Consider the following 26,565-nt stretch of genomic DNA (forward strand, 5'->3'; position numbering starts at 1 on the left):
GAAGGAAGGAAGGAAGGAAGGAAGGAAGGAAGGAAGGAAGGAAGGAAGGAAGGAAGGGAAGGAAGGAAGGAAGGAAGGAGGGAGGGAGGGAGGAAGGAAGGAATGAGGGAAGGAAGGAAGGAGGGAAGGAAGGAAGGAAGGAAGGAGCTAACTGGAAAACAGCCTCCCAGGTCCCTGGGAGAAAAGACTACCGGGAGAGGACAGCCTGTCACTGCCCACCCATCAAGACCATCAAATGGGACAAGGTGAAGGGGTGGAGGAGCGACTCTGCTGACACTGGCTACAGTGCAACAGCAACAACAAGTTTAACGGGCCAGAGAGCCGGTTTATTGAAGAGCACTTGCTACTTTGCAGAGGGCTAGGGTTCAGATCCCAGCACCCACAGGGCAGCTCATTAGCACCGTAACTCCCCTTCCAGGAGATCAACACTCTCATGTGACCCTTAAGGGCTCCTGTATGTGCGTGGTACACACAGATACACACATACATCATACAAATAAATCTTTATTAAAAGTTGTAAAGGGAAAAACTTTAAACTAATAAGAAAAAGTTAAGTATAATTACAGAATTTAAAGTTCAGCCAGGCACACACCTTTACCAGACAGAGTCCAGGCCAACTAGAGCTTCATAGTAAAGTAAAAACTCCTAGTAAGCTAAGATTAATTTACTGAGGAAAATTTTCATACAAAGGTAGTGCAGCCTGTGTCCTGTGGATAGTCAGGGAAGACAGAGCAGCTTCCTCGGCCTCACACTCCACTCCCACTTCCCCACCGACACCCAAAATGCCCATCCTGCAAACTGCCTGGAATGTCCCTTTCTCTGCTGGGCAGAGAGAAAGGCACCATCAGTGAAGATGAGGGAGGGCACCTCCTGTGTTTTACATGCCTGCACCCCTCTACAAGGACCCCACATCTACCTATGCCTCCTTTCCTCCTCATATACTTAACTTTGGAGACACGCATTGCACCCCATTCTAAACATTGCTGCAGCCTTTCCCTTCCCACTGCATGCTGGAGCCCATTTACCATGCAGAGCCTCTGAAGAGGGTTTTGATAGAAATGAGAGGCCCAAGGAAAGCCAATCCTTCTACTTTTGCATAGTGAAATGGGCAGAGGGGTGGGGCAGACAGCATTAGTACTTCTTCAGCTAGTCTTCAAATGCTCAGAGACAAAGAGAAGCTGGTGGGAGGGGCAGAACAAAATCCCAAATCCACCCCAATGAGGACTCAGTGTGGAAGTGATGTACCCTCAGAGGACCTGCCTGTGCTGCTCATCTCTTAGGAAGCAATGTGCCAGTGGCTCAGTGCTCCAGAGGGTTGCTACTGGGCCTGCCAAGATGCCTAAAATAAGTCCCTTAAGAGGGCAATGGCATTGGGAAGGTATAGCCAGCACAGCTCACTCAACTGCTCAGACTCCGGAACCTTCTCTCATCATCACACTATCTACCTAGACGAGAGATCCCCTGCTCTTCATCCTTGATTCAACCACAGGGACAGACACATGGGATCAGACATAGGAGTTTAGCTGAACTGACCTCCACGGCTCCTGTGGGTCCCGGCTAAAGTGCTTGGCAGTCAACTCATCAACCCTGACATGCAGCTCGGTGGTTTTAGAACTGTCTCGTGAAGTGTTTGCTGAGATGCACACAGCTCCCTGGACATGCACACATGTCCAGCTGGGCTGGAGATACTGCCTAGTGGAGGGCCACTGCATTCACAATCCATAGACTGTGGCTGTCAGTACATGCCATGTCTCACGCTGGCCCCCAAGGGTAGACACTCTCAAGCCCAAACTCGCCCCATTGACGGTGCACATAAGCATGACGTTTCCACTCTCTGTTAGCATGACTTTACTGTTGCAGGAAACAAAGGCAGACTCAGAGAGAGAAAAGTTACAAGTAACTAGGTTACGGGAACTTCTAGAAGAAACCACAACTATTTAAACAAACAATTTGATTTTCCAATAAACAGTGAACAACTGTTTGTTCTCCACAACTCGTGTTTTAAATCCTTTCCCTGCTGTGGTCATATGCCTCTGTGCTAATCAATTATGGTGGACACGTCAGTCACGGCAGCCTCTGGAAATTTTCTTCAATTGCCAGCCTGCAGTGATCTGCTGCTCATCGTCTGCTTAGTCTCATCCCCCTCTGCTGCAGCTGAGGGAGAACACATAAGTCGTGACAATGGGTTAGCAGGGGGTGAACTACAAGAAGCCCAAGCCATGAGACTTTGTGAGCAAGAGCAGTGCCAGGCCAAGAGAGAAGAAATCTTTCATTTTTTATAAGTCTCGGCAATGTGGGGTTTTTGTGACACTAGCACAATAAAGAGGTAATGCTGCCCTCAAGATCTCACCATTCAGTTCACCCCCTCTTCAAACCCTGTCCTCCCCCTCCATACACCGAATGTTTTAAAGGACCTCCATACACATGCCATGGACTATGCACCCCACACATAAATAAATATAAAAAGAAAAAAGGCAATCCACACACAAAGAAAACATACACAACACATGTATTTCCTAGCAAGAAAGCCAGTTAGTATTGGCAATTGATGCTAAGAAAAATCCATCCAGGCCTATCAGGACATCAGAGACATTCTGCACAGACACATAAAAAGTGCTCCTGAAATGTGGATGAGCCACAGTGGAACCTGAGCAGGGTGGCCCTGGAGAAAAGGACAGAGCTAGAGGGGTTACAATACCTGACTCCAGGATGTACTATGAAGCTACAGAAGTCAAAATAGACACATCAACCAATGGACACAACAGAGCCCAGAAATAAATCCATGTGTTACAGCACCAAGAACACACATTAAAAAGAATAGTCAGATAAGGACTGAGCATATCCTTATCCGCTGAGGCCAGGCAAGGCAGCTCCGCCAGGGGAAGTGATCTAAAGCAGGCAATGGAGTCCATGTTAGCAAGCCCACACAGGCCTCCGCTCACCAGGTGATCCACATGCAGACCAAGCCGCCCATCGGACACACATGCACAGGGGGCCTAGGTCCAGACCATGCATGTTTCTTAGCTGATGTCTCAGTCTCTGTAAGCCCCCGTGGGTCTGGGTTAGTTGTGTCTGTTGGTATTCTTGTGGGGTTCCTGTCCTCCCATCTTTCCCCTAACACTTCTACAAGACCCCCCAGAGCTTCCACCCTGTGCTTGGCTGCAAGTCCCAGCATCTGTCTCAATTCACTGCTGGGTGGAGCTCCCAGTCCTGATGTGCTGGAGAGGAGGCTCACCTTTTCTAGGCGCAAAGGGAGAGGGGAAGAGGGAAGGAGGGGGAGGGAGGGCTGGCAGGGGAAGAGGGAAGGGTACCTTTGGGATGTGAAGTAAATAAACTTAAAATTAAAAAAAAAAAAAAAAAAGAATAGTCAGCCTAGACATCCATCAAGAGATAAATGGTAAAATGTAGGACATACAAACAAGACAGTTGTTCAGTTGTAAGAAGGAAGAAAAGAAGAATGGAATTTTTTCTATTTCCTTATTATCTGTTGTTGTTTCTGATGAAAGTGTAAATTTATACAACCACTTTGGAAATCAGTCTGGTGCTTTCTCAGAAAATTGGGAAGACACATATATACCTCTCCTGGGTATATACCCAAAAGACGGTCCACCATACAACAAGGACACTTGCTCAACTATGTTCATAGCAGCTTTATTCGTAACAGCCAGAATCTGGAAATGACCTAGATGTCCCTCAACCAAAGAATAAAGAATATAGAATAAAGAATAAAGGATAAAGAAAATGTGGTATATTTACACAATGGAATACTACTCAGCTATTAAAAACAAATCATGAAATTTGCAGGCACATGGATGGAACTAGAAAAGATCATCCTGAGTGAGGTACCCAGACCCACATGATATTACTCACTAAGTGGATTTTAGCCATATAACACAGGATAAGCATACTATGAGACACAGATCCAAAGAAGACAAGTAACAAGGAGGATCCAAGGGAGGATGTATCAGTCTCACTCAGAAGGGGAAACAGAATAGACAGAGGTGGTGGCTGAAGAGGGAACAGGGTAGGAGAGGGGACACAGAGAGTTAAGAGGGTGGAGATCAGACCTGGGGAGAGTGAGGGCGAGAGGACACAAGGCTATAGAGAAAACAGAAACTGAGGGTGGGGACATCAGTGTGACAAGCTGAAGACCTAAGTCAGGGTAGGCTTCTAGGTGGATATGAAGGGGACTCAAGCAGAGACTCCTAGTAGCAGAGGTCATAGAGACTGAAGAGGACACCCACTAACTAGTCTCCTAGCAGAAGGAGGGGAGCACCAACCCACCCACAAAAACTTTGACTCCAAATTTACCCTGCCTACAAGATGTACAAAAATAAAGAGAGAGCAGAGATTAAGGGAATGTCCAACCAACATCTGTCCCAAAGACCCACCCTATGGGAGAGTGCCAACCCCCAACACTATGAATGATACTATGCTAAGCTTGCAGACAGGAACCTGTCAGGGTTGTCCTTTGAGAGACTCTACCCAACAGTACCTCAAAACAGATACTGAGACTCATAGCCAAACATTAGGCGATGTGTACAGAGTCTTGTGGAAAAGAGGGAGGAAAGAGAAAAAAACCTGGAGGTGACAGGAGCTCCACAAGAAGACCAACAGAGCCAACTAACCAGGGCTCAGAGGGGCTTGCTGAGACTGAAGCATCAACTAAGGACCATGCATGAACTGGACCTAGGCTCTCTACAAAGATGTAGCAGACAGGCATCTTAGGCTTCATGTGGGTCCTCTAGTAGGGGAAGTGGGGACTGCATGGGACATGGACTCACTTGTCAGCTTTTTGATCATGTTCCCCTGGCAGGACTGCCTGGCCAGGCCACAGGGGAAGAGGACATGCTCAGTCCTGATGCAAATTGATGAGCTGGGGTGGATGGGAAAGGGAGATTCTCTTTTCTGAGGAAATGAGGAGGCAGGAGGAAGGAGGGAAAGGAAGAGAGATGGGGCTACAACAAGGACATAAAGTGAATTAAAAAATAGGTTTAAAAAAAGGAAGAATGGAAATGTGTCATCTGCAAGGAAATGGATAGACCTGGAGACTGTCATCTTAAACAAAATAAGCCAGGCTCATATCATATTTTTTTTCACATATGCAGAATCTAGATGATTTTCTTTGTTCAACCACTATCAAAACTTCACAAAGCTGTTACCAAACTAAAATATGACATTCAAAATAACCTGAATTTGTGTTCCCAGACCACAGTCTCTAATATTTGGCTTTAGAAAAAAAAAAATCTTATTCTCTGAAATGAGAGCTGTGTTTTCACATGATCATAAAATAAATCTCTCAAGAGTGTGGCTCTGCTTTGTTAAACATTAAGTGAGTGTGTGTGTGTGTGTGTGTGTGTGTGTGTGTGTGTTCATGTGTATATGGCACAGCCAAACTCCGGAAATGGGGCACTGGCCTGGAGAGAAGACCTGAGGACTGCCTGGAGTGGGCTCCATCCCTTGGGGAACTAGGAGAATTAGGATAAGAGCTGGTGGAGCACAGGGTGCCTTGTTTAGGGAAGAGGCACAGCCAGATGCTTTCAAGTAATTGTATCAATTGAACCCCTTATACAGTGAGGAGAGCAAAAAGCTCTGCTCAGTTTTCATTTTATTGCTTTTGTGTGTTTATGATGTGTGTATATACGTGTGTGAGTGTGGGTGTGCCTCGGGGCATGTGTGGTCAGTGGACGACCTCAGATCAGTCCTCACCTTCCTCTTGGTCTGAGGGTCTTTGTTCTTCTGCTGGATACAACAGGCAAGGGGGTCTGTGAGCTTCTAGGATTCCCCTGTCCCATCTCACCTAGAAGTGCTGTAACTACAGATATGTACTACCATACCTGGCTTTGAGTTCTTGGGGTTAGAACTCAGGTCTTCTCTGCTTAATTTTTAAACCACTCTGTGGTGCTGGGGTTTCCAAGCACATGACTGTCCTTTGCCTCTGGGTGGTTCCTGCTGTCTAACGTACAGTGGCCACTGATGGTGCCTGTGTTGAGTGGGCTCACACATCCAGGCTCAGGAGGAGCCTGCTCCAGTGGTCCCACTCCTCCCTGGGCTCGGGTGGAAGAAATCTAGGTGCCTTCAAAGCCCAAGCTGAAATTCCCAATGGTTTGCCTCCCACACGTGGACAGAGCTTCACTCCAGGTAGGTCAGCCTCCAGCCTCTGCAGATAGCCTATACAGACATAAGAGGGCTATGCCAAATTCCAGTGAGGTCTTAGAGCATGGAGGAAGGCGAGACCCCTGCCACAGAAACAGTACAGCGAACAGGAGGCTAAGGAGCCATTCCAGTTTGACAAGCAGATATACACCATGTGTGAAGACTGAGGCTTACGCAGAACTGGGTCCAAACCCTGCTTTCCCATACAGCTGATTGCCTTTGGAGACTTCAGTTACTTAATATCCCTGAGTCCACTCATATTCTTCATCCCTCAGTTGGAGATACTAACAGTGCCTGCCCTAGAGGGTTGACATGAGGATTAAAGGAGTGTTTCTGTGGTGGTAAAATGACAATCACTCACTCAGTGAATTCTGCGGTCAGCAACAGTCTACTGAGACCTGGCCATGACCAGATTTGTCTATTTCGAGATGGGCACTGTCAACACAAAACAGCTTTTTACCTCAGAGTTTGTTCTGGAGCCAAATATGAGTGACTGACTGTAACCTGAGAACAGATTTAGCTTACCCCAAATACCACCTTCTACTGTGGAGTGTCTGTTTTTATAAAGACAACAGAGAGTTCTAAGACAAGTTAACCCTCAGATCACTGGGAGGAACACAGCTAGGTAGTTACAGCAAAGCAGGGAGACCTCGGCAATAGGCCTCAGATGGTCTCTGACACTCTTAGCATCCTAGAAGCTAGTGGTCTGTCAATTTATTGCCACAAAGTAACGGATATCAGAAGTCCCAGAGTTAAATCCTGCTACTTGTGTGGAGTCCAGAAATCAATCTTAGCTTCTACTTTCTAAAATGAGAAACGGAGTGCTTATCTCTCCTCTACCACAGCAGTGTAACAAGATATAGATGAGGGCTGAAGAGCCAGCTTAGAAGTTAAGAGCATGCTGATCTGGAAGACCTGATCATAACCGCCTGTAACTCCAGCCCAGGTGGATCCGATGGCCCTGGCCTCAGAGGGCCACCATGCTCACATGTACATACACACTTACAGGCGTATGTACCAACGCACATACATATAAGTGAACCTTTCAGAAAGATGCAGATGAGGTGATAGATCCAAAAGCGATAAACAGTATAGACTGCAACAAGTCGCACTGAATGTTTGGAGATCTGTTCTTCAGAACACTCAAAATTAAATTTCCAAATTAAATGACCACATTCAAAGATAACTGCTTTAACATCTACCTCTCCTCAGGGTGTCTGCTCAGAGCTGCTCATTCTCTCATCAGAGAGCAGTTAGCATATTTATAGGATTAGAACTGTCCGGCAGGCAGAATCTAGGGGCGTGGTTGCAGCCTCCTAATTTCCCCACGGATGACAGGAACAGCCACAAGCTGTCAATGTCTTTAATCATTTGGGAAAGGAACATCAGCCCATAGAGATTACTTCTCATCCACTAGGAGGCCGAAAACCAAAAGACAGACACCAGCAAGGGCCAGTGATAGTGTGGAGAAGCTGGTGCCCCGGCCCCGGCCCTGACCCCATGCAAAATGACACGGCCACGTCAGTGAACCGTCTGACTTTTCCTCAAACAGTTAAGCAGGGAGCTGGCAGCCTAACTAGCCGGCAGTTTATCACCCATGGAAATACGTGAGGAAACTAAAATATGTACAACCTTGTACATCAGTGATGTATAACCTACATTACAGTAGGCAGACACAAAAGTCCACCAGTTTAGGAAAGGATAGCCAAAATGTGGTATGCCCCTAGAGAAGAATACCATTTGGCCATAAAGTCAAATAAAATGCTGACCAAAAACTATGATGTGGATAAAGCTCAGAAGTGTTATGCCAAGTGAAGGAAACATGATACAAACGGTTACACACCATAGGATCCCTTTCACATGTAAGGCCCCACATGGGCAGTCTTTAGAGACAGACAACAGACAGCGCTGCCAGGTGGTCAGACAATGAGAGGGGGAGTGGCAATGTGTACCCTTTCTAGGGTAGGGCAATTGTTCTGGAATTGGTTGTGTTAATTACACAATCTTTGATTTACAGTAAAGACCACAGAACTGTACCCTGTGAAAAAGGGTAAGTTACGAGACTCAGATCTCAATCTAACAAAAAACAAGCCCAATACCTGAACTTCCTTCCACACCTGTAATAGCAGTAGGCACAGGCTGTTCTTCAATCTGACCTGAAATGGTTGACACCGGACCCCAGATGGCTACTTGCGAAGGATCAGAGTTCACAATGATGAAACCCATTTGGCAATCCTGAGCCAGGCACTGTCCGGTGGCCTCAAACAAACCACTGCAGCCAAGTAAAATATTACAGACCCAAAGAAGGTAGGAGCTCAGTCTACAAGAGCAACAATCCAAAGAAAAGTTGGATGCTCAGTCCCACACTTTCCTGTGACAACACCAAGCCACAATGAAGGCCGCAAAGCACCTCTCTCTCAGCACCCTTCTTTTTTGTCCTGAAATTGACTCACACTGGCCACATTCTTCTTTATTTTTTTAATAAAAATGGAGTATCTTTAAGAACATTTTGATGTATGTGTATACGGTGAGAAGACATTTGCAGTAGGCTATTTCTCTTACGGTCCTGCCTGGAGGCACTTTCAAGGTCTCCATCCACAACCCTGCTGATTAGACTTCCTCGTGCCACCTTCCACCTGTTAGCGGTCTCTACTCTTCAGAGAATAGGTGGCCTTGCTGTCGCTCAAAGCTGGCCCATCACACTGCCACTTCCTGATGTTTAATGCGGATTCAGACTCTCAAAAGGCTGCAGTAGATCATGCTCAACCCAGAACATTTTAGAGTCACCTAAGTGTTCTCCAGCTTTCTGATCCACCTTTAGATCACCTCTTCCATTCTCACAGAAGACTCAGTATTCTCCGCAGGAGTCTTTTCTGGATGACTCTCTCTTGCACAATTGACAATGGATAGATGTTCTCATTAATTACACCACAGGCTGAATGGCAGAGTTACCACATACTGGTATTCTGAAGTGACCTTGTTTCCTCCGTTGGAAAGTTCTGAAGACAACACTTCTGAACAGGATGCAATGGCAGCTTTCAGAATAAACTCCAGCCATTCATTCTCACCCACATACTTTTACTCTGGTAATTAAACAGCAAAACCCCACTCCAGCAAACTGCAGTTAACTTGATTTACAGAAAACGAAAATACACTGTTGGGACTGCATCTTTTGGTAACCTACAGACTGACTCGGAAGGTGGAGCCTCGTATACAATACTCACTGGTTCCCTCATTATTTTACCAAATGTGATGAGATAATCTGTAAGTTGTGGCCACTGTCCCCTGAGTATCTGCTAAATGGCAGGCGCTGCTGTACATTCTACATGCCTTACTTTTATTTCCCCTGATAATCCTCAAGGGAACTATCATTTTTTCTGCTAAAGATGGGAAACTAGGGATTCTGAGAAGATAAAAATATGCCCAAAGTTACCCAGCTAGTTTCAGCAGAGCAGAGATTCACAAGTAGATAATTCCACTTCACTTTTGCTCTTCTTTTCTAGAGAACCCATTAATTTAAATGTCAGAGCAAGCAAATGAGAAGCCTCTTCAAAGCCCGTATTGAATGACTCTGAACAGCAATCCTTAGTATTTTCAAGAAAACACTTGATTTCTAATGTAAATACCAACATTTACTTTCTCAAAACAAAAGCAACACATGAGCAGATTTGACATGGATATTCACAAAGCAAATCTAAACAGACATTGCAGGGACTAGCATCTCTGCACATTGCACACTCTGACAGGCATTCCACCCCCGTGACCTTACGGGGCGCTCATGACAAAGCGGGAGAGCTGCAAGGGGTCCTTGTAGAGAGGAAGCCTGCTCCAGAGTAGTAGGCAGTTGATCTCAAGTCACACAGCTGGCATGGACAGCCAACAACCACCCCAGACCTCCGAACTTCAAGAGTCACCACAGCACAGTCCAATAAGTCCACAGTTAAGCCTGTTGGCCACATTTTCTTTTTCATAATTTGTTCTGCCTTTGCACAACATTTAATTGTATGGGATCTAAAAATTAATTTCTCAGGACAACAATTCTAGCCATAAGGGAAACAAAATCTATTGTTAAATTAAAGTCAAAGCTCAAAGGACAATCTCAACAAATGCACATCTCCGTGTGTGTCAGGAAGAGGAAGGCGCTCAGGTGAGCTGAGGTCTGTAGTTACAAAGCTGCTGGCTGAGCAGAGCTCTAGCTGCTTCCTTCTGCATTACGTAAGCCTTCTCCTTGGGCTCCCTATTGCCCTGCCACTTCCTGTTGCGCAAGGACAAACAATGGGCAGACTGTCGCCAATGTTTCCATTAATTACACCACAGGCCGGGTGGCATTGATTACCGCATACTGGACATTTTGAAATGACCCATTTCCTTTGTTCAAATACTCTACCCAAGTGTCTCAGTAAAGAAATACATTTTACTCATGTCTTTGAGAGCATGAAGAGATACCAGCGGCTGGGGAATCTCAACGGTGTTGTTACATTGTTCTAATCATTATTTTACGGCTTGCCCAACTTCTTATGCTGACTTCCCTTCTGCACTATGTCGAACTAAGAAAGAAATCTCAAAACTTTAATCAGTCCCCCAAATAAAACATGTTAAAATCAAGCAGATTATGGCCCCTAGCCTGGACTTAAGAAGGTTACAAACAGCAGCAAATAAGAAAAAGAAAGATCTCAGTCAGGATGTGTGGGAGCAAGGTACATCAGACAGGACGGACGGGAGCTGCGGGCTTAGGCCAAGTCTGAGAGTCTCACACTACACTAAATCTCAGCTGGAGGCCATAAGTCTGAGACCCTGGAGAAGGAGAGCTGATGCTAAGCCCTGGGCCCCAAAGGCCGGAGGGAATTATGGGAGACAGTCAGATACATAAAGACCCCCAAACATGCAGAGCTGTCATTTTAGGACCTCTTGTCCCAGTGTCCACCATGAAAGGAAAGTAGAAGTCTCTACAAGTTACACCTGTACTGATGTCTAAACATTGACAACCTGGATTAGCTAAGTGCTCTGTAATCCCTCTAAGGCTCTCACAGTATGAGCACCACCCCTGTGATCCAGAGAGTGACTTCAAATGTGGTTGAGATAAGCACCTCACTAAACTCCTCTACCATCGGCCTGAAGAATGAACCTGAGCGTTCAACCTGAGATGGTGACCGCAGACTGAGGATTTGGTATACCACCCTTGCCAGCAGCCAGGAGCTTCTATACACTAGACTGGGTGGCTGCTCATGACCCAGGGGCCCATATCAGTCCCCACTCAGAGTAGGTAACTATGCAAACCCACTACATAAGTTGATCTAGGAAATCTTTTCCCAACTCTGAGGAAGAGACAAAGTCCTCCTTCTGATAGGGAAACTAGGATGGGTTTATGTTTTTTGGCTGGTGGCAAGATAGAGGACAAGTACAGCAGAGAAGTAGGGCATGGATTATTCTAGCAGAATGGATAGGACAGAAGGATAGGACCAGCAGCGTGAATCTGGTGGGTTTTAAAGACTTCAATTATGGCCATTACACTTTGTATGAAAGGCAAGTGAGTGTTTCACTGCAGAGAATCAAAGTCTCAGCAAAACAAAACAAAACAAAAACAGAAAGAAATGCATGGGCTAAGGTACTCTGGGATACAGGAAGAAGCCATCATAGAAGACATGTTGATGGAGTATTGTTCTGCACTTTCTCTATGTGTGTCTCACTGCATTTGCGATAAAGAAGTTTTATTCCAGAAATGATGTTTGTTTTCAGAGATCCTTAGGGTCCCTTGCTCAGATCTACAGTCTGGCTGTCACCAACCCTTTCTACATAGGCATTTTCCAGCAGTGATTTGGTCTACCCTTACACAAGCAAGAAGCAGTCCTGATCAGTGTGCAAAGTAAATATGGTGGCATCCCACAAAGATGTCACCCAAGTATGGTATTAGCATGCAATCTGTCAGCATGATCAGAAGCAAGTCAACCACTGCCTCAAGCTTTGGGGCTTGAGAAATCCTTTAGGAACCTTTGAGGCCTGGAAGAAGTAGGAAATGCTTCTCTAAGGAGTGGTTATAGTCCTGCAAGTGTCCTCCCAGCAACAGAGGAGACTTCAGAATGTCTGAGTAGATACAGCAGTGAAAAGACTAGTAAGGAGTAGACTCTTGGGTATTGATATTGGTCAACAAATCTGGCCACTTTCAAGTAGAGATAGTTCCAGGTCTTCTGATGCTCTGTGCTAGTAAAAGGTCTAAAGAAGTTCCTTTCCAGAAAGGCCTTCCCAGGCCACACAGTCTGTAACTCCTAGCCCACTAACAGTGCATAGTTCCCCTTCACTTTATTTTGTGATTGTTAACCCTCATCTTTTTACGTGCATTCTATTTTAATTTCCCTTCCCCTTTTCTGCCTTATTATTGTCTGTGTCTCACCTGGAGTATAAGACCTACGAAGATTTTTCCTGTTTGTTTTGTCTTAATTCTTTGACACCTACAACAGAGCTCTAGCACAGAGCTTGCTAGTTCATGGATGGATAAACATGCAGTATTCAGAATTCTGAGCATATTCTGTCTCAGTGTCCTAGTTTGCTTCTCAGTTGCTGTGATAAAACACTGACAAAAAAACAACTTGGATGGTTAAGGGTTTAATTTAAATTTCCATATCATAACTCATCACTGAGTGATGCCAACGTAGGAACTCAAGCAGGGCAGGGACCTGGAGGCAGGAACTGAAGCAGAAACCATGGGAGAGTGCTAATTACACACTTGCTCTCCACAGCTTGCTCAGCCTCTCATACATCCCAGAACCACCTGCTAGGGGTGGTACCACCCATAGTGGGCTGGGACCTTCCACATAGATTATTAATCAAGAATGTGCCCCACAGGCTTGCCCAAAGGCCAGTCTAATGGAGGCAAATCCTCAGTTAACATTCCCTCTTTCAAAGTGACTCTAGTTTGTGTCAAGTTGACAAAAAATAACCAGCAAAACTGGTAAGAAAAAAAATTCTGTAGATAGGGAGGCAGAACTCTTAGATGGTGGATGCACTTGAGTAAAGACAGTGTTCCAAGGTGGGAGCAGTAAGTAACACATGTGTAAGATGAAGAGTTTGTAAACTATAGAAAAATAAAGACAGGCTGAGGAGGGAGCACTAAAAATCCATCTCTAATGTGCCATGTAATCGATTAGTTAGCTGTCGTGTGTCCTTCTAATCTTTAAGAGTATGAAACACAGCTGAAGTAATCTTGAATGCCTAGTTCCATGTCTTGGTTTTGTTCAGTGATCTTTAAGAACAGTTATTCTTACAACTCTTGCTTTTCACTCACGGTAGGACTTAAACCCTGTAAAGTTTATTAGGTGAGCTGACACGCTGAGTCTCAAGACTTTCAACACGTGTACTGCGGTAGAAGTGCAAAGATGACACAGATGCTCTTACTATGGCTCAAAATTTAGTGCAGTCATGAACACACACCCATTCCCAGACTCCTGTGGATCCCATGTGATTGAGTTCAAGCCAGAGTTATGTGAAACTGGTAGGCTCAGCCTGTAAGACATTCCTAATCTTTGCCATTCCGTGATGTTCTGTCAGGCAGATGCTATGGAGATCACAGTTGCAAGGTGTGAGGAACCTGGAAACCTGAGCACAACAGAGGCTAGCCATCTGGTAGCAAGAAAGATTTACCTTGAACATCAGCACAAGCTATACTTCTATAACATCTAAGAGATTACACATGCCAACTGTATTTATAGCTGCATCCCAGCCTAACCCCTCTAACCCTACTCTCAAAACAGTTGTTTTTCCCTGACAGGCTGAGAAAGCTTATCAATTTGTAGGATGAAGTAACTGAAGACTCTAGGAAGCTGTTCTTTTAACAAGCACTCATTGTTTACTACAAGTCGGGCATTATTTTAGGCACTACAGCAGTGAGTCAGCTTTCCATTACTATAAAAACAAATCCTGATATAACCAGCTTAGACGTTTACACTAGTCTTTAAAGTCACACCACAGTAACTTGTAAGATAGACAGGTAGCATTGGATTTTCTGAAAAAGCTGTGTTTCCTGCAGCAAGGTTGGCAAATAGGAGCTTGAAGGACAGGAAAACTACTTGCTCTGTTGCCAAGAAGCAAGAGGTTAATGCTACATAGGTTGGAGTTTCTTCGAAGGATTTGACAACCATTAAAAGTGGGGGGATCTCCTTCCTAGGTGGCTCTACCACCTCCCAACAGTGTGACCCTGAGGACCAAACCCTTAATTCTTGGGCCTTTGGGTGACATGCAAGATCAAAACTATCACAGCAAAACTATCATAGTCCAAATTTGCTAACATTCCTTATTATTTTCAATAAAGACATGCAGGACAGGATGATCTTTTCTAAGCCCCATTTCCATTTCTATAGACTAAGCGACCTTAATACTACCCACCCATTAGTTTATAGACTACAAATATTTTCTGGGGTTCCTTTCAGGAGGAGGCTACCCTCAAAGCCTCTAACCATGCCCAGTCCATGGAGGAAGGAGACAGAGACTCTAGAGCCTGGCACATGTGGCTAGCACCAGGATTGCTGATAGAGCCAGCTGTCTAGGGCAGGAGTGCTGGGGTTAAATAGGGCTGCTCACACATGCTCAAAAGTCAGTGTCCAAAATGTAAAGAGAGTTAAATCTCAGAGCAGGAGCAGTCAAATAACCCGGCTGTGCTCATGTCTCGCCAAAAAACACAAGCCTACATTTCCAACAGGCAAGTAATAAATTTGACTCGGCCCTCTTCCAGGATTTCTGTGTCTTGGCAGGGCAGGGATGGTGGAAAGGAGCATGGGGCCAGGCCTGAGGGAGCACTGCACAGCACGCCTTACCGCCAGAACCAGAGTGAGCCCATCTCCCATCTACATTTCCTGCCACCCAAGGGAGCAGCTGTACTTCTTACTGCAAAGAAAGGCTGCCCAGAGGATGGGGGGAGGGGTATACTTACATTACATACTCTCAACCTGAAATTTATATCACAGTAATGTGTAAGACAGAAAGAAAATTCAGATTTTCTGGAAATTCTTTGTCTCAGTAGTTCAGCAAAGAAGCAGCTAGCTATCTCAATGCTTTTCCAAAATCTTTGGGTTTAAAATAAAGCATTCTCAACTTGTTTTATAATCTCAGGTCAAGAAAGCAGAAATGGATGCCAGAATATGTTCAAAGGAGTCAGCTGACGTTATTTGAAGGAGGTTCAGCGTACAGTGGCAGGCCTGGCCTACGTTCATGCTAATCAGACCTGGAACTGAGGGCCCGGTGTGAACACTAATCCCAGCTTAGGCAGGATTCTCTACACTATGAGGACCACTCTTATCCTCTGTCAGTCTTTACCCAGTACAGTGGTCAGCTCACATACTTGGCAAATGGTTCCATCCAGGTCTACAGTATAGAAGGAAACCCCCGTGGGCTCCCATACTCCCGCTCCCATCCTGGGGGCGGAGAGAGTGTGTGGAAAAGAATAGTAGCAATCAGAATATCCCCCAGCCAGTAAAGACCTTGTCATGGAAATGTGAGGCTCTGAGTTTGACCTCAGACCCACATTTTAAAACCCTCTGGCAGTGGTGATAGTACCCTTATAATTACAGCACTAGAGAGATCCCTGGGGCTTGCTGGCCAACCAGGCCAGCCTAATCCGGGAGTTCCAGACCCTATCTCAAAAACAAGGTAAACGGTGCCTCTCAGAATGACACCTAAGGCTGACTTTGGGCTTCGGCACCACGAACACATGCACACATCCATGCGCACCTGCATACAAACATATGTGCACACAAATATACACAATCCATCTTTTATCAGCAGCGTGGCCACTAAGAATAGAGACGTCTTGGGCAAGCCCAAGTAAACTTTAAGGACTGGAGTTTCTTGATCTGTGCAGTCAATTGGAGACTCTTTACGGCCTGTTTCCAATTCTATATGAAGGCGTGGCTTTCTGAGCAGGGATTCCAACTCTTCACCAGAACTCCTGATGCTTCTCAACATCCCATGCTAACAGGACACACTAATGCCAACACATCTAAGAATTGAAAACACAGGCATTACTAGAATCAGAGCTGGGTTTACTCTTAAGGTCTTTAAGCGAGGATACAATAGCAGATTAACTGCAACAAAATACTCCTAATAGCATTATCCAGGGTAAGACGCTATGAACATGTGTCCAGGGACAGCATCTAAAGGAGAGATGTGACCAAACCATGACCCAGATCAGTGTGACAGGAAAAGCTCCACTGTCTCAGCTGTGTCTTTTGCCACTTGCATCCTCTCTAGTTTCTCACTGTTGCTAAAAAACCTTCCCTGAGCGAGACAGAAATGTGTAAACAGCATCTCCCCCCTCCCTCCTAAAGTTCTAAGGACAAACCAGGATATGATTCCACTAAAGTTCACTTCAGGGAACCAATGAACTCATTACACTTACATACAGAGCATAGGTGCGGAGTTATAAGCAGGACCATAGACAACCGTAAAGCAGCCAGACTGGAAGGCCTGCACCCCAGCACAGACAATGGCTTTCCCATGACTGCACAGCTGGAACCCTTCTCCGCATGATCCACAACCCCCCATTATCCTCTAGTCCCACCCAGAAGACCATGTGCAATTAATGCAGAATTGCATGCACCTGGTTGGGAGGAATGGCTGGCTACTCAAGTGAGGATCCCATGACCCTCTCCACCCTCTCCTTTTATGAGGGAAGGGAAATATAGTCAACAGGCACGGCTGTGGTGGTCTTCTGCAAGCAGGCCCAGCTGAACACCCAAAGATGAAAGGAATAGTCTTGTTCAACCCCTGTCCCCAAAGAAAAACACACTAGCAGTCAAGCAATCTCCTTCAGTAAACATGAACTTCAATGATCAATGTAGCCTAAAACGTAAAGTGTCTATCACCTTTTCAATCATTAACAGACACAAGACGACACCCAGAAAGCTACCAAATGTGGTCAGAAGTGATGTGTCCACTGCTTAGGAGACAGGGACTACTATTTTACTACCATCTGTTCCATTTCTCCAGAAGACCCAAGCTTGCTAGGGAGTGAACCAGTTTGCTATGCACAAGCATTACTAGAATCAGACCAAACAGATAAATTAACTACAAAAATTCCAAAAACCACATATTTTTGGCATGAAAGAAATCACTCAGGATTTGTGGGAAACTACATTTCACAGAAAATGTCTGCCTTGCCTCTAGTCAGGTCTTTATCACACGCGTTGGTGAGGGCAGGGTTCCAAATGGGCCAGTACTTAGCCTGCTACTAGAGTCAAGAAACTTGACATGAGCCAATTCATGGGAAGGTCAGGCTCTTGTGTTACAGCCACATTGTACTGAAGACAATGACTGCACTGTGGTGCAGCCTGGACAGAAGGCCCAGTTTTAGGCACAGCACCTAGAGTAACTCACTTTAACCCTCCTCAAGTCTCTGCTGTTCTCACAGCTCTGAACAGACCAAGAGACCGAGGCTTACAAGGGTTGAGTAAACCATTCTGAGGCTACACAACTAGTTCGAGACAGTGTGAGGACTGGCCGCTTGCCACGTGGCTCTAGTGTCCACAGCACCATTATATGAAATGGCTCACAAACACAGAGGCCAGGGACTAGTGTTCCAACATGATACAGCCCAAAGCTAATTTTCTTCCAGTGCTGTCAAACTGTCTCCTACCTGTCTATACTCATATCCCAAGACCTGTTTTCTCTAACATTTCACTTAACCCCAGTTGCTCCAAGATATCCTGATCTCGGTTGCAGAAATTCCATTATACATTACAACCAAACACTCTCCGTTGACAGCACTCTACTGATAATGCTTCATTGATACATGTAGGTTTGTAATTTTGTTCTGTGTTTTTTGTTTGCTTGTTTGCTCGTTTCCCCAGCTAGACTAAGCTCTCAGAGAACAGGGACTAGGTCACATTTCCCTATAACATGCCTATGATGTGACTTTCCAAGGTGTGGTGATGAATATGCAAGAACTACAACCTACATGAGATGAGGTTTTAGGACTTGTTTGGGAAGGTAATCCTTTATACCAGTGGTTCCCACATCCCAGTTAATGAAGGGCAGCATTAGGTATCATTTGGCAGGCATATTAAAACAATGATTCATGGGTCACACCCTAGTTGAGGAGGGGAGAATACATCATTCAAATGAAGAAATTGAAGTGATACTTAAGCATACTCAAGTTTGGGGATAAGAGCTCTACATATCATGATAGAATTGAACAAGTATATATTATTTGAAAGGTCAGAGCTGGAAATATAGTTAAATTGGTAGAGCACTTGCCTAGCATGCCGAAGGCCCTGGGTTCCATTCTTAGCACTGGGAGTGGTGGTGCACACCTGTAATCTCAGCACTTAGAAAGTGGAAGCAAGAGAACTGTAAGTTTAAGGTTATCCTCAGCTATATATAAGCCTGGACTACATGGGGCCTTGTATTAAAATATATATTTAAGGCTACATCAATGCCAAGCAGTGAGAAACATCATATTGAATAGTTTCAGATATTAGCACTTGCAACGATTTGGATATGAAGTCCTCCTCAAAATGTTCCCGTTTTGAAGACTTGGTCTCCAGTGTATGGATCCACTCACTGGAAGGGACTGGATCATGAGGGCTCTGACATAATCAGTGGATTAGCTCCTTAATAGAGTGATACCTTGACAGCATGTACAGGAAGATTGGAGCCTGGCTGTCAGATGTAGGCTACTGGGGGCATGCCTTTGAAGGATGTTTTTTTTTTTCTTGGCCCCTTGATAGCTGCCTCGCAGCTGCCCCAAGCTGAGTACCTCTGCTCCACCACACACTTCCTGCTATACTGCTGTGCCTCACACAACCTAGAAATAATGAAGCCAAGTGGCTATGTACTGAAACTAAAATAAATTTATGTCAGGTAATTTGCCACTGAGATGTAAGTCAAACTAACCAAGTTTTTTTTATGTATGAAAGAAAATGCATATATTCATACCTTTATGAAAAATAGTGCTAACTAGTGGAAGTATTGGCCAATTTAAACCTGCTGCTATAGCGGATGATTACTTCAAAATTTCCAAGAACAGACTATCTTTATTACTAATTGGAAAGCAATGTGCAGTGATGGGCAACCCATCACCTGCGTTATTCACATTTATCTTCTCTTACCAGAGTTGATGACCCAAGGCCAGTTGTTGAACAATGGAGGGGTGCCATCCTCCTATGCAGTTTCCCCTAGATAAAGCTCTCAAACTTTCCTTTGTGTGACATTACCTCACAACAGAAAGATGAGTTCTTCCTTGATAGAAAATTTTAGAATGCATATCAGCCTGTTCCTTGGTGCTCCCAAAACTGTGCCATGTAATCGCCTGGCCAATAAATCATTTCAGTGCTTAAGTCAAGAACCTACTATAGTTACTGGGAACTATACATTTATACCATGTTTTTAAATTTACTATTTATTGATAGGGTCTCGTGTATCAAGGCTAGCTTCCAACTTGCTATGTAGCTGGGAATGAATGACCTCCAACTTCTGACCCTGTCGTACTCTCCTGAGCATTGGGATATGCTCAGGTATATAGCAATCATGTCCAGTCTACATGGTGCTGGGGGTGGAACCCCGCAACCCATGCTTGCTAACCAGGCCGCTTCCCAATTAATCGGCAGCCCCAGGCCTCTGCCATGTTCTTCATTTATAGGCCATTTCACATGAATGATACTTGGTGTGTATTCACAAAAGCCTTTAGGGTTAAATAGGCAGAATCACTTACAGCAAATAAGAACCACTGAGCTCTTCCTGTGCTAGCATAGTGAAAAGTAAGAGAAAGGAATATGTCAAGGCTCCTACATTCAAAGTAAATAATTACTATGAAAAGTGTAGAAATTATACACAAGAAAAGCTAAATACAGATATAACTAGAGCAAATTTATGATGGCTAGATTTTCTAATACTAATCTGGCTAACAGCCACAGAGCAGTCTCCGCACACTTGCTACTACTATTAGGTCCATTTCTCATTGCAGGGAAATTAAACAAGCCTGACCAAGTCAGCTGTGAAGTAGGAGTCAAACTCCAGGCTGCTCACACCTAAGACTCATTCTTACCAGCATGTCTTACCACTGCTGGGCATCTGGGATGGTCTCCCCCCACAGGGATGTTACCTCTTTGATTCGCTTGACTAGAGCATTCTGATCAAAAGCAACTGCCTCTGCGCACTGGTGCAGGTGGCCCTGGTACCGGAGGCAGAGCTGCAACACCTGCTGAGAGTCTAGCTTCTCCAGTTTGGCGTTTGTTGGGGATGTCTGTCCACTCAAGAGCCCTTCAAAGACAGAAACAGAAAAAGGGAAATGAGAAATACTGCGGATAAACTTGTGACTAACCTAGCTGAAGTTCATGGAGGCAGGGAAAGAGACATTTAATTTTTCATCTTCTGCTCTATTGCAACTACCTTTAATGAAGTCCCAGCCTCCCATCACCTGCTTTTGCCAGGTGCTTCCTGCATACTACCTTCTAAGCCTATTTTACACAAGGAGCCGGAACACAGACAGGCTAAGTACCCTTCTAAGCATCAGGAAGGGAGGGAGCTAGTGGCTTCCCTCAGACAGTGGCCCTGGCCTTATCACACTACTTCAGTATTAGGATGACATACCTCCTTTTGACTGAAAGGAATGAAATGTGCAGTTGCTTACTGATACGGCTATCTGGGAAACTGAGAGAGATATGTAAGAAAATTATAGGAATTTTATACCAAAATAAGACAAAAGACATATTGCAAGCTAACTAGCCTGCAACACTTCATTTTTTCCTAAAATTGGCTTGTTTATCTATGGAGCTTCCGTAAGTACAGGGGACTATGTTCTCAACATTTGTATACTGAATCACCACGCTTTCCTACAGGGGCATAGGTGAGGGTAAAATGACTACCATCTACATAATAAGAAATCAATTTAATTACAGAAGCTACTACAGTCGCCTATGGTCAGAAGGCAAAGCCCTGACTAAAACGTAAGCCCATGGGCTTCTGGTTGCCAAGACAACAGTTCTGTGACTGTATCAAGCAAGCTCCTCCTGGCATCATATCAATTGTTATTAACCTAGTAAAATTAAGACTGATAAAATTCTTTAGTGTTAAATAATTGCATGCATCTCAAAAAATTTCAAAACAACATTTTACAGATTAACATATAACTTAGTTTGAAGAAAATATTTCTATTTTCCAAAACAAAAAAAGTCAGAAGGAGATAATGGCTTATATTTTCACAAGTCTTTTTAGTGTTTTGCTTAATAGAAAACAATGGCGTCTCTTATCTCCTCTGCATATAAGTTGCCATTTCTCCTTACAAAATCTCTGGGACATTCCACTATGTACTTCTAAGATTGACAGTGGTTTGCAAATGATGTCTAAGTATCAACACAAAAATAGTTTGACCACAAAGACTCCTTTGTAGGGTCTTTGGGATCCTGTGACAACTGCCCCCCCCCCAAGCTGGCACATTCTGAGAATCACTCATTATATCATGCTGTTCTTGGACTAGTGCACAAGCAGTATCACAATATATGACAGTGGGCATGTGCTGAGCCTCTCATGCCAAAACTCGCCCTGTTCCCTTCTGCCACGAGCTCCTTGCTGTTCTCATACATGGGAAGTCAACAAAAATCCAGCAGTGGGCCATCCAGATGGGCTTTGCCTGAGAATCCTCAAGCTGCTACACAGTGCTCATACCTTTATGGGACTCAGCACTAGGGAGGTGGAAGCCTGAGGACCAGAAGCTCAAGGTCACCCTCAACTGCCTAGTGAATCTAAGGTCAGCCTAGGATACACAAGATGGTTTCAAACAAATAAAGATTATACGCCAGGCTAGAATTTATGCTTTAATAATTTATTTGTAAGAAGGACTTTCCTTTTTTTACCTTTTATTGTACAATTTTCAAACTATAGGAAACCAGGAAGCAAACAAATACCCAAACACAACTAGGTTCCATGAGTCACAGTTTATGATATCCAGACCTCACTACATGATTGTTTCTTCTTCTGAGTCATTAAAAAAAAAAAAAAAAAAAAAAAAGCAGACTTTAGCTGGGCAGTGCTGGCACACGCCTTTAGTCCCAAAACTTGAAAAGTAGAGGCAGGTGGATCTCTGAGTTTGAGGCCAATATGGACTACAGAGTGAGTTCCAGAACAACCAGGGCTACACAGAAAAACCTCATCTTGAAAAAAAAAAACAAAACAAACCAAAACAAAACAAAGAAAAAAAACCTGTCCACTTATGGTTAATTTTTCATGCTAAATAAAGTTTCTAAGTTAGTTAAAAACAGGGTCACTACCTTTAGCTTTCTAGTTGTCTTTAGCTTGTAAGATATTCACACAAAGTAGATGTTTACTGAGCTAAAAACTGACCTAATGGATTCTGTTTATAAAGTGGTAAGTTAGCAAACACTGGAAATATATCCTAAGATCATGTTGAAACCACTCTTTTTATACAAAAATGAGGAGTGGGGTCCAGGGACCGGGTGAGGATCCAGACAGGTGTTAGCAGCCAACAAATTGCCAACTATTTCCACCTCTTCATGTAAAGTGCTGAGTGGAAAAATCATCAGGGTTAGAAATATGGTGACCATTTTTCTTTTGTTCAACATCATAAGAGTTAAAACATAAAGCACAGTGCAGAGCCATGTGGTCATTAAATTAGGCCATTGCCAAACTGAATTTCTCAACCCCAAGTGCTTAGTTGTTGAATTAGGAATTAATTGTATAATGTTGGACATGGGTTTTTCACATGATAGAATCCAGAAAGTAGACTCTGTAACCTTGGCAAAAGTCACCGGAAAGATATAATTAAGCAGCATACATAAAGGGGGTGGGGGAACCCCTCTTGTGAACTAAATGCTAACGTCCTCCCCAAATTGCCATTTGAACTTCCACAGATCCATATTCCCACCTCCCAGTGCTAGAATTACAGGTGTGCAGCGTGTGTGTGTGTGTGTGTGTGTGTGTGTGTGTGTGTATGTGTGTATGTACATACCTCCTCCTAAGTTCTGTCCTTTTTTTTTTTTTAACTATACCATTGAATGCATTTATTTGTACATTTGGGTGTGGGGTTAGACACTGGAACCTGATCAGCCTACCAGGAATCACACCCCTAATGAAAACTGACTCTCCCTCTCCAGCAGCCATCAACTGGCAATAGCTCTGGAGATCAGACCACAAACTGTATAAAGCACCTTTACCTGCTGGATCACCTCGCCAATCCCATGCTTGGCTTTTTCTGTAAGTTTTAAGAGTCCAACCCAGGTCCTCATGCTTTGCAGCAAGCACTTTATCCAGGAGTCAACTCTTGTCTTTCTAAACTAAACATGCTTTCTTACATTTCTTTACTGTGTGTGTGTGTGTGAGTGCATGTGTGTGCGTGTGTGCCCGTGCGCAAGGATACTAAGTGCCTTGCCCCACTTGACCAGCCTGTCGGTCCTACTCCTCCCTTTCTAAGAAATCAAAGTGGTGGGGCCGGTGGGACCTGGCAGGTGGCCCAGCTTGTAAAGTGTGCAGTAGAGCCTAGATCTGGATGGTCAGAAAGGGACGGATCACTGCCCTATAATAGACTCACTGTGCCATGCCAGCCCAACATAGCCCTAAGGAAATGAAGGGGACCCACCACAACTGCAATGCCAGCTGTGCAAACCAGCAAGGAAGGTATCACCAAGCAACCCACAGAATCTGACCTGTGCCTCCACACACCATAGCTGGGTGTGCTATGTAACAGTCAGCCATGAACCCACATCAGCTAAAAGAGCTTCAGCCTTCTAAAATGAACTCCCACAAACTCCAGGCGTCACTGGTGTGGATTACAGCTGAAGAATCTATAAGGGCCCATCTCCCTAGCCTTAAGACCAAGACACATGGCCTATGAAGGTGGCATCCTGGGGCCCATCAGGAAATGTCTTTTACTTTGTAAGTCACTGTATAGTGGGTTATAGTGATGTGCATGACTGTAATCCCTGCACTTGGGAGATGGAGGAAAGAGAATCAGGAGTTCGAGGCCAGCCTTGGCTACACAGCAAGGTCAAGATCATCTAGGGCCACAGGAGATCCTGTTAAGAAAAAAAAAAAAGCACAAAAAAAAAGGGCAGAAATGAAAAGAAAGCAGGGGCAACTGAATGGTCAAGTGAAAACAACAACACAGGGACATAAGAGCCCTTTTTTGATTTTAGTGTTATCTACATATAACCTGACATGTATCATCTCAACCCTTCTCTGAGGCTGTGTTCAGTGGCTTTGTCACAGTGTTATGTGGCATCACGACTGTCGACCTTTGCTTCTTATAATCTCAAACTGAACTCTGAAGCCATTAAACAGTAACCTCCAAAGTCCTTCTACCCACAGCTGTGACAAACATTAATCTCTTTCTTATCTCTAAGAATTTCACTATTCTTCATGCTTCATGTGAATGGAATTGGATAGTATTTGTCCTTTTCTGCCTGGCTTATTTAAACTAATGAAATGTGTTGAAGACTCATTATTAAGTCTGAGTAATGTTCTGAGACCTGAGGACACCTTCAGGAGTCATTTCTCTCTTTTCCCCCCCTCTCTTTCATCAGTGTCATATAATGTCCATTATGCAAGTCTTCTGCTCCTTCTGTAGTTAACCCCTATGTACTATATGCTTTTGATGTGGCTGTCAGAGAATCTGCATTCTTGATTTCTGTGCTTTATGGATTTCTCACTCTTAATTTATGAAAATTCAACTGACTTTTGAGTTGACTTTGTGTCCTCTTAATTTACTATGTTTTGTTTATTAATCCCAGCAGTATTTTGAACAGTGTTTAGGGCTTTCTGCATATAAAACCTTCCCTGTGATCAGAAGCCACTTTATTTCTCCCTGCCAGTTTGAACACCTCTTCTTTCTCTTAACTGTGCTTAACTGTTCCAGTTGGAACTCCAGTACCATGCTGGGTAGAAGGGCTAAAAAATGGGGTTATTGTTTTATTTCTGGTCTTTTTTTTTTTTTTAGGGTCATTATATTTTTATTTTATTTCAGGCTGCTTGTCAATCTTTCTCCTTTGGGGTTCTTATTTTTCAGTAGCTATATTTTAATGCGTGTGTATGTGTGTGAGAGAGAGACACACACAAAGACAGAGAGAGACACACAGAGAAATGTAGACAGTGTCTCACTCTATAGCCTAGCCTAGGCTGACCTGGAACTTATTACGTAGCCTAGGCAATCCTTTGGACCTGCTTCAATTCTCCTGCCTCAGCTTTCTGAATGCTGTGTGTCCCCATCACAGCCAGTGCATGACACATTTTTTATTCCTATTACTGCAAAGAAATAAACTCATTCCTGCCTCTGAAGTAAACTTACGTCATCCTTATTTGAAGATATGTGCAAGTTCTAAGTGAGGCTTTATCTATAAATTGTTTGACTGCAGCCTTTGAAAATGCAGAAAGGCAGTTATTGGAACTATAAGATAAAGCGACACTAAAGATAAAAAAGACCAGGTAGTAAACTTTGCTCCTTCCCCTAGCAACTACATGAAAACACACACAATATATCCCGTCATCATCTGGTCAGAGCCTGACTGATCTACAACAATAAATGACAAAATCAGCAGGTCCATTAGTTAGTTCTCTGACCACTGGCCCCAAGTTCACTGTGATAATATATCTGAATCTCTAGGAAACCATAAACACACAGATTCCCACCATGAAGCTGAAAGAATGGGTTTCCACATCCTAAATCCCTGAACACATGAGTCAGTATCCTTGTTATAGAAGATACTCCAGTAAAAAAGATTCAAACTTGCCCTTTCCACTGTCCCTAAGGCACACAGCTGTGAAAACATGCTTCTTTGTAGAAAATGTGGGTCAATAAAATTCACATGAAACATGGCATGATTATCTGTTGCCCTTTCATTATCTGCTGCAGTTCTTCAGAAGAAGAAAGGCACTGCAGAGAGGTCAGGGAGAGCTGGGCCACCTATAGGAGGCTATACTCTGGTGCCCCAAAGCAAAGAGCGCAGCTGAGAGTGGCAAGCAGAAACCACACCTCCAGAAATCATACTCACCCTGCCAGTAGGACAAAGTGATCTAAATCACACAGGTATTTTGAACAGGAACATGTGTGATTCATGTTGAAGTGAATGCAATTAAGGCTAAGGAAATAGGCTTGCAAACTGACTAAACCTGTGTTTAAATTTCAGCTCTGAATACTCTTTCAGTCTCCGCAACGCATATTAGCCAATGAGGAAATGCTGACCCAGATATTTATAAAGGCATTTAAAGGAGATTGTGTATGTAACATGTTTAAACCGAAGAAGAAAGACGAAGAAGACAAGGGAAGGAAGGAAGGAAGGAAGGAAGGAAGGAAGGAAGGAAGGAAGGAAGGAAGGAAGGAAGGAAGGGAGGGAAGGAGGGAGGGAAAGAAAGGGAAAGGAAGGAAGGAAGGAAGAAAGAAAGAAAGAAAGAAAGAAAGAAAGAAAGAAAGAAAGAAAG

General features: G+C 44.1%; 1 protein-coding gene across 2 annotated transcripts in view; it reads right to left on the reverse strand.

Annotated features, from left to right (window-relative positions):
- The window catches only part of Borcs5 (BLOC-1 related complex subunit 5), a 71,648-nt gene that overhangs the window by 3,261 nt on the left and 41,822 nt on the right, over nt 1-26,565 (reverse strand). For both annotated transcript variants that reach the window (XM_055610880.1, XM_055610870.1), the window contains one exon: nt 20,243-20,400. In XM_055610880.1, the coding sequence (XP_055466855.1) occupies nt 20,243-20,400 (158 nt within the window). The remainder of the gene's footprint in view (nt 1-20,242; nt 20,401-26,565) is intronic.

This window comes from Psammomys obesus, unplaced genomic scaffold (assembly GCF_907164565.1).
Source record: "Psammomys obesus unplaced genomic scaffold, mPsaObe1.curated_primary_1811, whole genome shotgun sequence".
Taxonomy (NCBI): domain Eukaryota; kingdom Metazoa; phylum Chordata; class Mammalia; order Rodentia; family Muridae; genus Psammomys; species Psammomys obesus.